Source organism: Semicossyphus pulcher, unplaced genomic scaffold, assembly GCF_022749685.1.
Source record: "Semicossyphus pulcher isolate SPU_LCO1_2020_fin unplaced genomic scaffold, fSemPul1.0.p SCAF_20, whole genome shotgun sequence".
In the NCBI taxonomy this organism is placed as follows: domain Eukaryota; kingdom Metazoa; phylum Chordata; class Actinopteri; order Labriformes; family Labridae; genus Semicossyphus; species Semicossyphus pulcher.
The window spans coordinates 5337495-5351593 of record NW_027211694.1 but is presented as its reverse complement, the minus strand read 5'-3'; the positions used below and the strand labels follow the sequence as shown (position 1 = coordinate 5351593).

Below are 14099 nucleotides of genomic sequence, written 5' to 3'. Positions count from 1 at the left end.
TTAAAGGGCCAGTTTGCTGATTTTCAACCTCAGTCCTATCATGCTATCACAGGGAGCTAATGCCATTATGGTACGAAAAACTGCTCTGTGCCTTTGGAGGACGCTATCCGCTTCTCCAATGAGCTCGCTAAACTACACTTCCTCAATCTAGGACGCCCGCCTCCGATGTCATGTCTCGTTCAAAATCATCAGGTTTGAAATGTAGACTGCAGACCTGAAGATTTGTTAGACCACCGGTATATTCTCATCGTATTTCAGATTCTGTACCGCTCTGAGCCATTGCCTGCAGGGAAAACGGTCGTATTTCACTCCTGCGCCTCTCGCTGGGCTGTTCCTTTCAGAGGGAGGGGCGCAGTGCACCCTGGGTAATGTAGGACTGTAGAATGGACGAAACCACGAGCTGTTTGTACAACTTTCTCCACAGCTATTGCGCCAATTTCAAATATTATTGCTCCTATCGATTACAGAGAACACCAGCTTTGACTGACAGTGGCTTTTTGCAGGGCGAATTACTCCTGTTATCCATATAACTACTAAAGGTAGAATCAAATATAAACGAAAAGACAGTGCGAATACGATAAAAATATATAATTACCTGCTGACACTCTGACGACAGCAAACCAGTCTTTCTCCCGTAGTAGACAGCTGAGCTACAACGACAGGAAGTGCGCAAAGTGGAACACTTTTTTTCGAAGCCGTCGCTGCTTAAAGTCCCTGTTATAACGCTGATTCTGCTGCTTCTTAAGTCACCTTTCAAACTAAAACCTATAATGAGCTGCAGCTGTTGCACTAAGCTGGCTCATTCTGGATCCAGATTACATTCTTGGCATGTTTTGATTCAGCTTTTTTTCCTTAAAAATCTCACCAACTTTGAGCGCCTCATTCAATGCAACTGATTGTGTTTCCCTCAGGTACAGTTCTGAATGGAGATAAATAGGGGATCTGCTGAATGGGCCAACCCGCCGAGGAACAAACGCACTGCCAAGAAGCCCTGCTCTCCTCCCCGACCCTCCTCCTCCTCCTCCTCCTTCTCCTCCTCGCCCCCATAATGTGGGCACCAGGTGCCGGTGCTAAACTGTCCTGCAGGCCACCCTGTTGTCACCATTTATACCTTTTACATGTACAGTAACTTGTCGAAAAAAGCATAACGTACTGTGTAATTTCTTCTACAGGAGACGTGTAGGTTATCTGTACATAAATATGCCATTTTTTAATATATACACACATCTATGTATAAAAAGATATTCAGAGTTTGTGCAAAAAAACGTCCCTGCCACCTCATTTAGTGGACCATAGATTAATATATGCTGCTCTTCAAACTGTCTCCATATTGCCCCGCCCCCTCTAGATCATTTTGTACATATGGTTTTATTTTTTCATTGTGCTAATGATGAACCACAGAGAGAGCGAGAGATGGATGCTGTGTGAAATCCTGCCCTCTAGTGGTGCACAAACGCCACTCAAACATCATCCTTTCTCATGGACTCGCCGGAGCATTTCAAGAGGACACGTCGACGCACTGGAAACGACAAGACAAGCACTTTGATACAACCGCATCAACTCAACGGACTCTTCAGTAGCCAAGGACAGAACAAGAGACGTCTGAAGTTGCACAAAACTTCCTCTCAGAGAAGCCGGGCGTCACACACAGAACCCGCCGCCCGTCGTACTGTACGTTCTGTCAGGCGTCAACACAAAAGGACAACTTACACACTCAGCCGAGCTGGCCTTCTCCCCCGAACCCCTCCGACACCGCGTTACCAGAACAGGAAATAACTGAAAGACAGACCGCTTTAGCTCATAGTGTGCGTAGAGTGTATATGACCATGTTGAAGTGAGGTGACTTTTAATGACAAAAAAAACCTGTTGCTTGCTGTGACTTACACTGGTGTAACTGTTAACTCTTTAGTTCCTGTCGGAGTCTGCAGGGCGACCGATCGTACGGCCCTGTTTTCTGTCTTTTAGTTATTTCTGACGGACGACTCAAACAAGTCTTTTTTTTTTCTCGTTTGTTTTTACATCTTTCGATTTGCACGAACAATGAATCATTTTATTTTGTGTCCATTTTTTTAATTTATTCTTGTACTTTGGTCAAAACTAAGTGGTGAGCAAGCAGATTTTCATTGTCAATAAAAAAACTGTCAGTGAAAGAGTGGTCTTCATTTTTAGCCGTACCTTGTTACAGACAAATATACTGTTAATTTCTCTATTTAAAGTCACAGTTCATAGAAGGTGAGGTAAAAACTTGCTGCTCGTGTTTCCGTAATTTATCCAACCTCGGTTTCCTTTGTAATCCAACCGAAGTGTTCAGGCTCCGCGAGGTCTCAGAGCTTTTTCCACCTGCTTCTCGATGTCTTTGAACACTTCTGGGTCCTCGATGGTTGGAGTGATCTGTGGGGAACAGAGTTATAGTTTTACATAATATAATTTTATTTATAGAGCACCTTTAAGTAGTAGTTATATTTTTATTTTGAGAAATTGACTAGTTTTAGTTTAGTTTTTATTTACTTTTTGGTTTCTACAGGAGCCGACAGCCGCTACGTTGCTTTGCTGCCACCTTCTGGAACTAGTTTGTTACTGTCGTCTTCATTCTAGGTTGTTTTAATTAGTGTCTCATAAAGCAGAATAGGACAAAGTGGTTTCGCAACGGAAATGAAAACCTGCAATTCTGTTCAGTTTTAGTTCGTTTTGCGCTGTTCATTGTAGTTTTGATTTTTATTTCAGCTAACTAATGAAAAAAGCGTCTGCACACTCAAATCTGTGCAAAAATCTTATTTAATTTGTAAGCTTTCAGTTGGAGACCTTCTTCAAGGCCTCAACAGTTAATATTATTTTTGCACTGCTAGTTTTAGTCTTAGTTTTCCTTAACTATAATAACCCTGGTGGGGAAAAAAGTAGTTCCTTTAAAATTCTGCTGGCAAACTAACACAAAGATCATTTAAAACAGTGGTTCGATCTGCGTAAGGAGCCACTTTGTTGTGTTAAACCAAAGTTGTGTTTCAACTGTTAATATCAGGAAGTAAAATGTAGCTCACACAGATCTGCAGAAAAAAAGTTAATTTATCTTAATTTCTGTCCATTTCAAACATGCTAATGTTTCGACTTTGGTGGCATCGGTCAGAGCATGAAGGAAAATAGATATTTTTTAACACAGGTTTTGGCAGGTGATTCGTTTAAACGTGACATATTTTAGCTATGCAGTACATTTTCTACTATTCTAATGTGTTTAAAGTTTGTTTCGTTTTAAAAATTGTATACATTTTTTTTTTTTTAAATTTCAGAGCCTCTCCTTCCTCCTGAAGCGAACAAGCCGTTTTACCATTCAAGGTCAGACCTTAGCCACGATTGGCTGACGGTATCTGGAGTTACCGCGTAGCCCCTCCCCCACTGTCACTACGAAAGTTGTAGGAAATATGTTCTGCTCTAGGATCAGTTATTCAGCCTTATATGTTCGAGCCAGAATCGTCAGGAGGTATCGGAATGGTAAGATTAAATCTTGACTACAAGCTAGAGCGAGAAGGCAGCCTGAGGTCAATGATGATTGGTCGATTTCAGCGAAAGCATGGATCTACATAGAAACCTGCAGCTGTTCTGAACAGCCCATTTCAGAGGTGACCTTTTTAAAAAATTCTGGAAAAACACGGAATTAAGCAGTTTTCACTTTTTCACTGTGAACAATAAACACCCAAAATGTGAAACCATGCAAAATATGAGCATATCCATTTAAAAGATGTGGCCCCTTTAAAAGTCACATGGATGTTAACTTAATAAGGTCCCATGTGCACACGGGTTTGTAGGAAGTTATTTCAAACTGTGCATGTGCTACCTTTTCTCCTTTTAGTAATCAACTGTCAAAACTAGAAACAATAAATGTTGCTCAACCTGCTCATTAATAAATTAAATATTTAAAGCCATTTATAAAAACGTATATTTACATTACTTTATACAATAGTTAGATCCAAACAAGTAATCTGATTGGACAAGAAGCACTCCATGAGTGCTGACATAGAGAATAACATCACTGGGACTTTTCACTCTGTGTATCACTGCTCCTCAGCCAGGCGTTATCAATACTGTTAATTAACATCACAGCAGACTGTGTATGTCCACACTGATCAGGCTGCTACCAGACTCTTCTTTCATTGGTCATATGATGAATTAAAACAAACAGATAAATTTACATCGTAAAATAAACAGCTGATCTGTGGTCACCTGTAGACACAGAGTGCAGGATGTTTGGGTTGCCTGGCAACAAAAGTCCGGTTTCAGTAAAGGTGTGAAACTAGGAGCAAAAAATAATCTGTTGTTGATTGTTACTCTTTACTACTATTTGCCGCTTGTGTAACTGCACTGCTGTGATTCGGCTCTCAACACGACCTCGAGTGTGATATGGCTGAATTATTTCTGGGTTTTAAGGCTGTATTTATTCAAACCTTGTATTTACATCTGTAAACAGCACGGCTATAATAAGACATGCTGTTTTCTCATTTTGTCATCTGCTTCCCTCTCTCTCTCTCTCTCCTGATCCAGCTGATCAGCAGAAAACGGAGTCAGTAACTCTGCAGAGATTAGCTCTAAAATGAGTAGTGTTTAATGAGTGCGGAGCCTCCTAATGCACAATCATTATTCAGACTCTGACTTGCAAAATTGGCTTCTCTCTCTCCTCGGGAACTCCCTTTGCACAGCACGAGGGACAAAGTAAACAAAACACCTACACACACCGTTTCCCCGCAGCGCTCTTATCCTGCAACCTGTTAAAAACTATGGGGATATTTCCCTCAGGTTACGTCGTACCTTGTAGGGCTTGCCGTTGACCAGGTTGGCTAAAGAGGAGCGGGGGATCTTGCCGGAGCGAGTCTTCGGCAATCCCCGGACAAAAAGCACTTTCCTGAAGGCGGCGACTGGTCCGATGGTGTCTCTCACAAGCTTCACCATCTGACCCACGATCTCCTCTTCACTCTGCTGCACACCTGAGACACATGATGCATTAACAGTTTTATCTTACTTTATAAAAGGTAAGAGAATATCACTTTAAAGGAGGGAAAAACAAAGAAGAAATCTGTGTTACTTCTATTTCTAACACATCTGATGCCTCACCCTTCTTGAGCACACACAGGGCCAAGGGAACGACACCCTTCAGAGTGTCCTCTAGACCCACCACAGCACAGTCGCCCACCGCAGGGTGCTGCAGCACAGACTGTAAAATACACACATACCGGTAAGCATCTTTTATAATAGCACAAGGAAGAGTCGGGAAAACCTCCTTTGTTATCGTCCTCCTACCTCCTCTAACGCTCCAGCAGAGAGCCGGTGGCCGGCAACGTTGATGACATCATCAGAGCGGGACATGATGTACAGGAAACCCTCGTCGTCCACAAAGCCTGCGTCCATGGTGTCGTAGTAACCCTGACGAGGAGCAGGTAAGAACAGCTCATTTAATTCTAACTGCAGGAAAACCTACTAAATAAATCAACTTCAACTAAACCTCAGGAAAAGGCAAAGTGGCTCTGTAACGCAAGATTTAAACACTAGAGGGCCACGTGCTACCACATAATCACCACTCCATTTTGCTTCATCATTATTTAGTGTCAGAAAAAGGAGAAATTAAACGTTCTTTCATTAAATCAGACAGCTGTGAAAATTGAATCACATCCATTAGGGATCAGGAAATGAGGAAAAGGAGGCACGTCTTACTGGGAACTTAGTGAAGTAGAGCTCCTTGAACAGACTGTGGTTCTGCCACAGTGACAACGCTGCACCAGGTGGAAGAGGAAGCCTGAAGGAGAAAGTATGTTGAGTTTTTTATATGTATATATTCAGTTACATAACCTTTGTGTCTGGCATTAAAGCACACTACATTGTAAAGTAAAGGTGAGTCTACAAGACTTCAAAATTTATTTATTTATGAAAATAGAAACCACTGAGATACACTTTCTCTTCTGCCAGGGAGTTTCAGGTCAAGATGCGCAGCGAAAAATACAAATCAATTATATATTATACATTTTTTATATATAAGGTACAGGCAGGGGTGTTGTCCGTTTAGCTCAGCGGCCAAATCAGTGGCTATAATCCTCGATATGATGACCCCTTGTTTGACTCCAACCCTCGGCCCTTTGCTGTGTCAACCCCCAGTCTCTCTTCCCCTGTTTCCAACACTGTCCTCTCTATAAATAAAGGCATAAAAGCAGGCACATAATATCACTAAAAACAACAACGCATTAAAGGGCCAGTTCGCCGATTTTCAACCTCAGTGCTATCATGCTATTATGAGGAGCTAACGCCATTATGGTAGGAAAAAAATGCAATTTGGCTCTGTGCCTTTGGAGGACGCTATCCGCTTCTCCAATGGGACCTGGAAAACCGCAAGCAAGCTTGCTAAACTACACTTCCTCAATCTATGGCGCCCGCGTCCGATGTCATGTCTCGTTCAAAATCGTCAGGTTTGAAATGTAGACTGCAGACCTGAAGATTTTTTTAGACGATCCACCGGTATATTCTCGTCATATTTTAAATTCTGTACCGCTCTGACTAATTGATTTCAGTGAATTGATTTCAGTCGTATTTCGCACCAGCGTCTCTCGCTGGGCCGTTCCTTTCAGAGGAAGGGGCGCAATGCACCCTCGGTGATGTAGGAACGTAGAATGGGAGAAACCACGAGCTGTTTGTACAACTTTCTCCACAGCTATGGCGCCAATTTCAAATATTAATGCTGCTATGGATTACAGAGAACACCAGCTTTGACGGACAGCGGCTGTTTCCAGGGGAGGATTTCTCCTTTTACGTGACGAAAAGACACAAAGCGTACAGGAAAAATGACGGAGGAAAATTAGAGACACTAGTTTCCACCAATTAAAATATAATGTGAATAAAGGGCAGTCTATCACATTAAACCTAATAAAGCCGTAATGATGTGTGACAATCGCCGTCTAGACACACAGCCAGGCTCTGCTAGACACACACTGAGACTTGGCACACACACGTGCACAGGGTGCAGATGGTTGAGCACCCAGTCACTACCAGTACTTCCCCCTTCTTGGCCGGCGTCTTGACCAAGAAGATTTACCAAATTAAGTACATTAATACACACTGAATGTCTAATTTGTGCCGCAAGTTTGCAGCTGAAATGTGCTACTAAAAAGATCCTTTCTGCTGTTTATGAATCTACAAACTCTCCTCAGGTATAATGAAAGTATTTTACAGATGTGCCATATACCACACGATTGTCACTGGAGACGCCGAACCTCCCTCTCTGTAAATGTTGACTCTAGTTTTACGAAGCTGGAGATTACAGCTCTGGATCAAACAACACGGCTGGCACACACTTTAAAAGGAAGTGCAGCTGTTCCCATCTGCTTCCCGCTCTACCTGCCGTTATCCTTGGATGCACTGCGCATGTGAATTCCTTGGAAATCCCCCTGATTGGATTCAATACGGGCAGTTACACAGAACAAGGAAACAGAGGCGGGAAGATAAGGGCTGTGGGGTTGATTGCATTTGATGAAGTCCACTTTGCACGAGCGGCTCTCGCACGCAGAAATTCTCCAATAATGGCAACAGACGGGACAGGAGTGCCTGAGAGTCGCATACACGCTGCCTGACAGTGACTCATATTAAAGACTAGACGTTTGGATTTGATTAGAGGGTGAGAAACGCTCCGATGTCACGCTTTAAAACGTGTGCGCATGTTGCGAATGACAGAAGAAAAGTGGAGCAATGACTAAGCTGCGAGTTGAAGCACTCAGCTTACCTCACCACAATATTTCCCAGGGTTCTTGGCTTCACCTCCTGCATGTCATCATCGATCACAGTGACTAGTGGAAGGGGAAGAGCACACGATTCATATTCAGAGACGAGCTTGGAAACTGGAGGAGCAAAATTATTAAAATCTCTGCAGGGAATTAAAGCTGCATCCGATTCTGCTTTTGTGTGAAGAAGTGAGGGGCTGGAATTCAGACGAGCTGGGCGATATGACGATATATCTCGTCAAAACGATGTGAAAATGTCTTCTATATATGTTTTTATACTTTGCCTCTAACGTGATTCACAGCAATTGAGCGTGACAGCATGTCGACTGCGTGTCAGCTGTGGATTCAGCTGAGCTGATCCTGCCAGCTCTGTCTTTCTACATTTACCTTAAGAAAGGCCATAAACACTTTGAATACATGTTATTTAGATGTATCACTCTTTACGTTACCTGGCTGCCATATCCAGGGGTAGTTTCAGGTCTTTGTTTTAAAGGTTTCTGGTCTTATCAGAAAACCATCTTATTTACATTAGAAACTGAGCTTAATGAACACACGGTGTAAACAACCATACGAGCCGACACAGAGAGCGAGAGAGATCGTGTTATTTACTTGTTTTTCAAGAACATAATGTAGGTTCAGGCCTACGTGAGACGTATGACTACGTTTTATTTCAAAGAAAATTAAGCAGGAACCGCAATAAGGAGCCTGCGAGTGACTTTATCTACCGAACAACTTCCTAGTAATGTAAATAATAAAGTAACAAGACGAGGTCAAAACCTCGTATGTGTCTGACCGCATCGGGTCAATGTGCGCTTTTGAAATTGTGAAGTTTGCACTAAAGTTCTCAATAAAATAAGAAAATATTAGTACTTTTTATTTGTCAAGTATTTAATTCACTCACTTGCTTATTTCTTATAGACTAATTATTTGTTCAATTACCAGAAAACAATCTATACTGTGATATATATCAAGATATGAAACCTCCTTTATCGTGATACAGGAGTTTTTCCATATCTCCCAGCTCTACCAGATTAAATATAAAAAGACACAAAGAAGATCTTCATAAAGAGGAGAGGTTGGTTTGTGCGAATGTTACCGTTGTATCCTGGAACAGGTTTGCCAGCCTGGCCTGCAGGTGGCGTGAGCGAGTTCCCCAGGCCGATGCACGAGGAGGTGATGGCTGAGCCGGTTTCTGATGAACAGAGAGGCAGAGAAAGAGATTCATGAAGACGTGTGTGGGAAACCTAAACACAAGAGCTCCAGACGTGTGATGTAACGCAGCAGTTTTTGACACAGCATCACAGTTTTCTCCTCTCCATGCAAACGTTAAATCTCCCGGCGGTGGGCTGATCAAAGGAGCCTGTGTGGGAATGCATCTGTGAGTATTAACCTACATTAAACAAAACTATGACAGCTCCTGTGGGCTCTCTGGGACTCTGCCGCCCCGACTGTGCTCCACTTACAGCTCAGCTTTGCCTGTTTGTCACGGCCCACCCAGAGGATGGATAAAAAAAAAAATCGATCCAGCTCAGTAAGCAAGATTACATCAGAAATCACACGGCAGCAGACCAGGCCAGGATCAGCATCTGTCTTCTGCTGCTGCATGTTGCACCGAAATGTGTCAGTGAAGCAACACTCGCACTCTGGATGATGGTGCAAAGATGCAGCTGAATGCTTCCATCTGTCTGTCTTGTTTTTCACTCCTCTGACGTCTCAACTAGCATGCACACAACAGGTGACAGACAACATGAAGTAACCTCCAAACCCTGTGATTTCACACATTTCTCTACGACATTTTAGGGCTGCAAAATCAATCACATATTGTTCAAGAGCATGTGTCACAAACACATCGAAAAAAAGACAGCAGGAAGCGCGTTTAATATATACAAGATATGGGGATGTGGTTTAGCTCAGCGGTTAAATCGTGCATCCCAAATACAGAGGCTCAACTGGGCTCGACTCCCACCCTGAGCCCTGCTGCGTGTCATCCCTACCCCTCTCTCTTCCCCTGTTTCAGACACTATCCACTGTCCCCTCTCTCTCTCAATGGAGGCATAAATAATGAATAAAGAAAGATTTAATGTACATAGGCGTGCATCCACATTCATTTGTCGGCAACTGCAAAGTTAGCTGGCATGATGCCTGAGAGAGGAGAGAAAAAAAGCTTATATGCACACTCAAACATTTTTGTATTTATCATATCGTCATCCCATATTTAAAGTTATAATCTCGAAGATCTCAGTTTTGTTCTCTTTGGCGGCACCTGTGGTGATAAACGGTAATTACGGGAGCACACTTCCCAGATATCCAGACAGTGTTGCATGTGTCCATGGTTGGCTCCGGTTGTAACTCTTGATTTTCCATTTCAGACTGTTTGCTTCATCTGAGCGTCCAATTAGCTTCTTTTATTTTGGATTTTCACTTCTTGTTGAAGTTGTATCTGTAGTCATCCATCTTTTCTTTGTTTGTTCGGCCATAGTAGATTACTGTTTACTCGCAACACTGTAAGAGAGCGGAAAAGCAGCTGCTTAGCTCTGCCTACCCTCTCTGGCAGACCAACCACTGCTGTCTGATGGAAAACGTGTCACTAACTGGGCGCCGCTTGTGATTTTTTCCAACTAAAGTCGCCACAGACAGCCAGTCTGTAATACTGCAAATGCAAAGGCTTTCATCAGTGGGCCATAGGCTCAATCACCATTGTGTTACCTCATTCGGCGATAGATAGAGACTGAACATACATTTATTTAAAGGAAAATCTTTGAGATTATTGATTTAACAAAGTCAGAACATTCATGTTTTTCTCATATTTTGCAGGCCGAGAAGAACTTCTACTTTTAGTCACTAAATTGATTGTTTTCGGAGGCCAGAGGCTATAGTCGTCGATGCGGCAGCCCCGGGTTCAACTCCCGCCTTCGGCCCTTTGCCGCGTGTCATTCCCACTCTCTCTTCCCCCATTTCCGCCACTACACTGTCCTCTCTCTAAAACAATAATAAAAGGATGCAGCTGCTGCAGGTGATGACAACACAAAACAATCTCAAACACTTACATTTCCAGCCTTTTCCTACTACATACTTAGGTACACTTCTGTTTAATCACTTTCTGTTTGCACAAATGAGAAGATTAATCTCACAGACAGGACTTAGAGCTGTTTAATTAAACATTTAAGATCAGACATTTGTCTAAATCTAAGTCAGCCCTTTGGCTTTTTGACACTAATCCAGTTTAAAAACAAGAGGCTGCTAAATATTCCTGCGCTGCCTTTTTCTCCACTATCATGCAAATTTATGCACAAAGCTTTTCCAAGCGGTAATCAGATCATCTACCTTATGGGGAGAGGATCCGCTGTAAATATGATGTTTCTGTCATCTATTGTTCTTGAGTAATTGTGGCCACGAGTGTCGTGACATTTCCCTCTGTTAATATGTTAATGTATGCAGCAAGCTGCACTAAAACCTGAATCTGATCAGTTATTGTTGCACAGCAGGGGAAGTTTCAATCATGTGTTGTTGTCAAATATGCACACAGCTGATGGCAGAAGTGACTTCTAAAAGGGCAAAGGGCAACAGCAAAACAACCCAGCTAGCAGGCCAGCTATGCAAATGACAGCTCCGTCAATGCAGCAGTGATGTGTAAAGAGGCATCATTAAACCTTGAGGGAGAGCTGCAGCGGCAGAGGATTCACCGGGGTTACACACCTGTCAGGTACAAACAGAAAGTGAGAAGCAAACCACCACAATTACCGAAAACAGAGGGACAAAATGTGACATCGAGAGTTTAAGGTGCACGGTGGAGTTTTCTTGTAAACAAAGTTTCTGTCTACGTTCGGTGCCAGTCATCGAAATGAACTGGCTGCATGACTGGGGTCCAAGAAACAAGAGTTGGAGGAGACTTTAAAGTTGGCTCCATTTTTCTGTTTTTTTATTTTAAAGATTTTTTTTTTTACCTTTCGGGCCTTTATTTATACACTACTTAGTTATTTAGTTTATTTCATCGTGTCATGAACAAAAAGGTGCCCAGCTCACCTGGGCTTGCAAGACACGTCAAACAAAACAAACAAGAGCAACGACAGAACGAGAACAAAAGGACGGTTACACCTCAAACAATGTCAAATAAAGTATGACAGACAATCCTTTTACTGAAACATAACTTCAGCACCACTTATACACAGACTGTACCTTTTACAAACATCCTATTAGGCTTTAACACAAACTCATTTATAGAGAGAGGACAGTGGAAAGTGTTGGAAACAGGGGAAGAGAGAATGGGGGATGACAGGCAGCAAAGCGCCGAGGGTGGGAGTTGAAGCCGCGCATCGAGAGCCCTCTGTATGTGGGTCGCTGATTTAACCTCTGAGCTTAACCAACACACAAGGTTGGCATTTGTAAAACTTGTCATCCATGTTTCACTGCTGCCACCTGTTGGTTGGAGTGAGTGAACCATTGGCTCAAATGTTGATTGCATCAACTTCATGCCTTCGTCTATAGAAGTACCAAACTTGTAAAAATGGTCAAAAATTCCTATATAATTTGTATATTTAAGTATTCTAATATTTAAAGTTTATAAGGTATATATGTAGCATGTAACCTAATGCCTCTCACCAAAGTATTTACAGCCTAAGGTAATTTGCAATGCCTCACATTGGGCCTTTAGAAAACATAAACTCAACAACAAATACGTGTTAAGGACACAAAACTCACTGAATGCAGTGTCAGAATTTAGATGTTGGATTATGAATCCATTAAATCCCAACAGAGTTTTCTTTAGAGGATGTTTAGACCATGAAGAACTAGGGCCGCCATTTTTTATTTGAAATTTGTTTAAACATGGGGTGAAAGTTTTTCATCGCTGAAGTAGTTTGAAGTAGTTTGTGATCCAGAGAGGGTTTTCTAAAATTTTAGCTCGACCTTAAAGCAAACTGAAGGTGTTTGCTGTCGGTGCTTTTCGACCAGACTTTTAGTTCCAAGAACTTCTCTTCAAGGAACTAAACAGTTCCTGCGGCCCGTTGTTGTCTGCGTTTCCACAGCGGCCTAAAGTCCCGGGAGGATTATGCAAATCAGGTCAATGATGTATGGAGAAGCAATAAAAGTAACTGCACTACACCGCTAGTCCAGTAGGTGGCGGTAAGAAGAAGATGAAGGCGACAAAACGCGACGAACAGGCCGCTATCATCATTTGTGCGACACTACAGTTAGCCTGTTAGCATGGAGGACACATTGATAACAGTTGATTGATAACAATGATAACAGTGAGCTTGCAGATGGAGTCTTTTAATTATACATGGCGGGTGAAATAAAACGCTGCGAGTACTCGACCAATCAGAAACGATCAGCGCTGCAGGCCCCGCCCTGAAACTTCCTAGACCTTTGGAAAGTACTACCCCCCGAGCAGGGAGTTTTCAGGGGGTAAATCAATTACCCCTGAACTAAATTTAGACCCTGGTTCCTGCTATCGAAATGTTCCTCAAAAGATTCCTGGGGAAAGTTCCTGCTGTCAAAAAGCACCTTAGGAAAATAGACGACACAAGCCATGCCATCTTGAAGAAGAGTCAAAAAGCAAAGCAGCAGTGTGAGGAAGTAACTTACAACTATATTTTAATCCATTTAAACATTGTGTTCGTCATAATAAATTATTTTAAACTTGTTTTGAACTCGCTGATGAAGAACCTTTAAAGTTAGAGCTCAGTGAAGGATGGGGCATGAGGTCAAATTGGATGCAGACAATCTCCAGCATCTTGAGATTCCACTTCTATCGATCAAAGTGGATTTAGACTCTTCCCTCTTTCCTCCTCTGCTAATCAAACGAGCCCAAACTGCGCTACCCTGCCTCAAACTTCAGCACGGCATGCTTCAAAGACACGAGCTCAGGGGCAGGAGGCGGCTGCTGGTTCAGGAGGGGGATTAAGTTATCAAATGAGGAGAGAGTTTAACACATTACCCAACCGCAGTGACCTCTGAACTGGAAGCCACGTACGCCTCATTCATCAAGGGCAGGTTAGACACTCCCCGAAGGGGTTCAAAGGCCGTCGCTATCAGCGGAGACAGCACTCTGCGACGGTCTGCGACAAGGGTTTTTTATGGCTGCATGATGGGGGTTTTTAGCCCTTCTCACCTGGTCAGAGCAGAGGGTCATGACAGAGTGATTAGAGAGCCCTTCTCCTTACGCTGGAACATTTATGGCCTTCATATATTCTCAAATGAAGTCGAGCAAAGGGCAGATACAGTCACTTGTAATAAATCAGATGTAATGTAAAATGTAAAAGTCCTTTTTTAAAGTCTGTTTGGTCCTAATTAAAAAACGTATGTGAAGCTACATGCTAATCAAACAGCATCATAACTGACCTTGATGACATTATC

At 42.6% G+C, this 14099-nt stretch overlaps 2 protein-coding genes across 2 annotated transcripts in view; one reads left to right on the top strand and one right to left on the bottom strand.

Annotated features, from left to right (window-relative positions):
* The window catches only part of ppfia2 (PTPRF interacting protein alpha 2), a 57836-nt gene extending 55686 nt beyond the window's left edge, over window positions 1-2150 (top strand). Inside the window, exon 29 of the mRNA XM_069671348.1 lies at window positions 912-2150. The gene's annotated coding sequence lies outside the window, so the exon portion shown is untranslated. The remainder of the gene's footprint in view (window positions 1-911) is intronic.
* Window positions 1166-14099, bottom strand: part of acss3 (acyl-CoA synthetase short chain family member 3) — a 57585-nt gene continuing 44651 nt past the window's right edge. The window contains exons 10-16 of the mRNA XM_069671349.1: window positions 8842-8937; window positions 7748-7811; window positions 5695-5776; window positions 5284-5406; window positions 5098-5197; window positions 4795-4970; window positions 1166-2391 (exon numbers count right to left, since the gene is read on the bottom strand). Of these exons, the coding sequence (XP_069527450.1) occupies window positions 2308-2391; window positions 4795-4970; window positions 5098-5197; window positions 5284-5406; window positions 5695-5776; window positions 7748-7811; window positions 8842-8937 (725 nt within the window). The 3' untranslated portion in view covers window positions 1166-2307. The remainder of the gene's footprint in view (window positions 2392-4794; window positions 4971-5097; window positions 5198-5283; window positions 5407-5694; window positions 5777-7747; window positions 7812-8841; window positions 8938-14099) is intronic.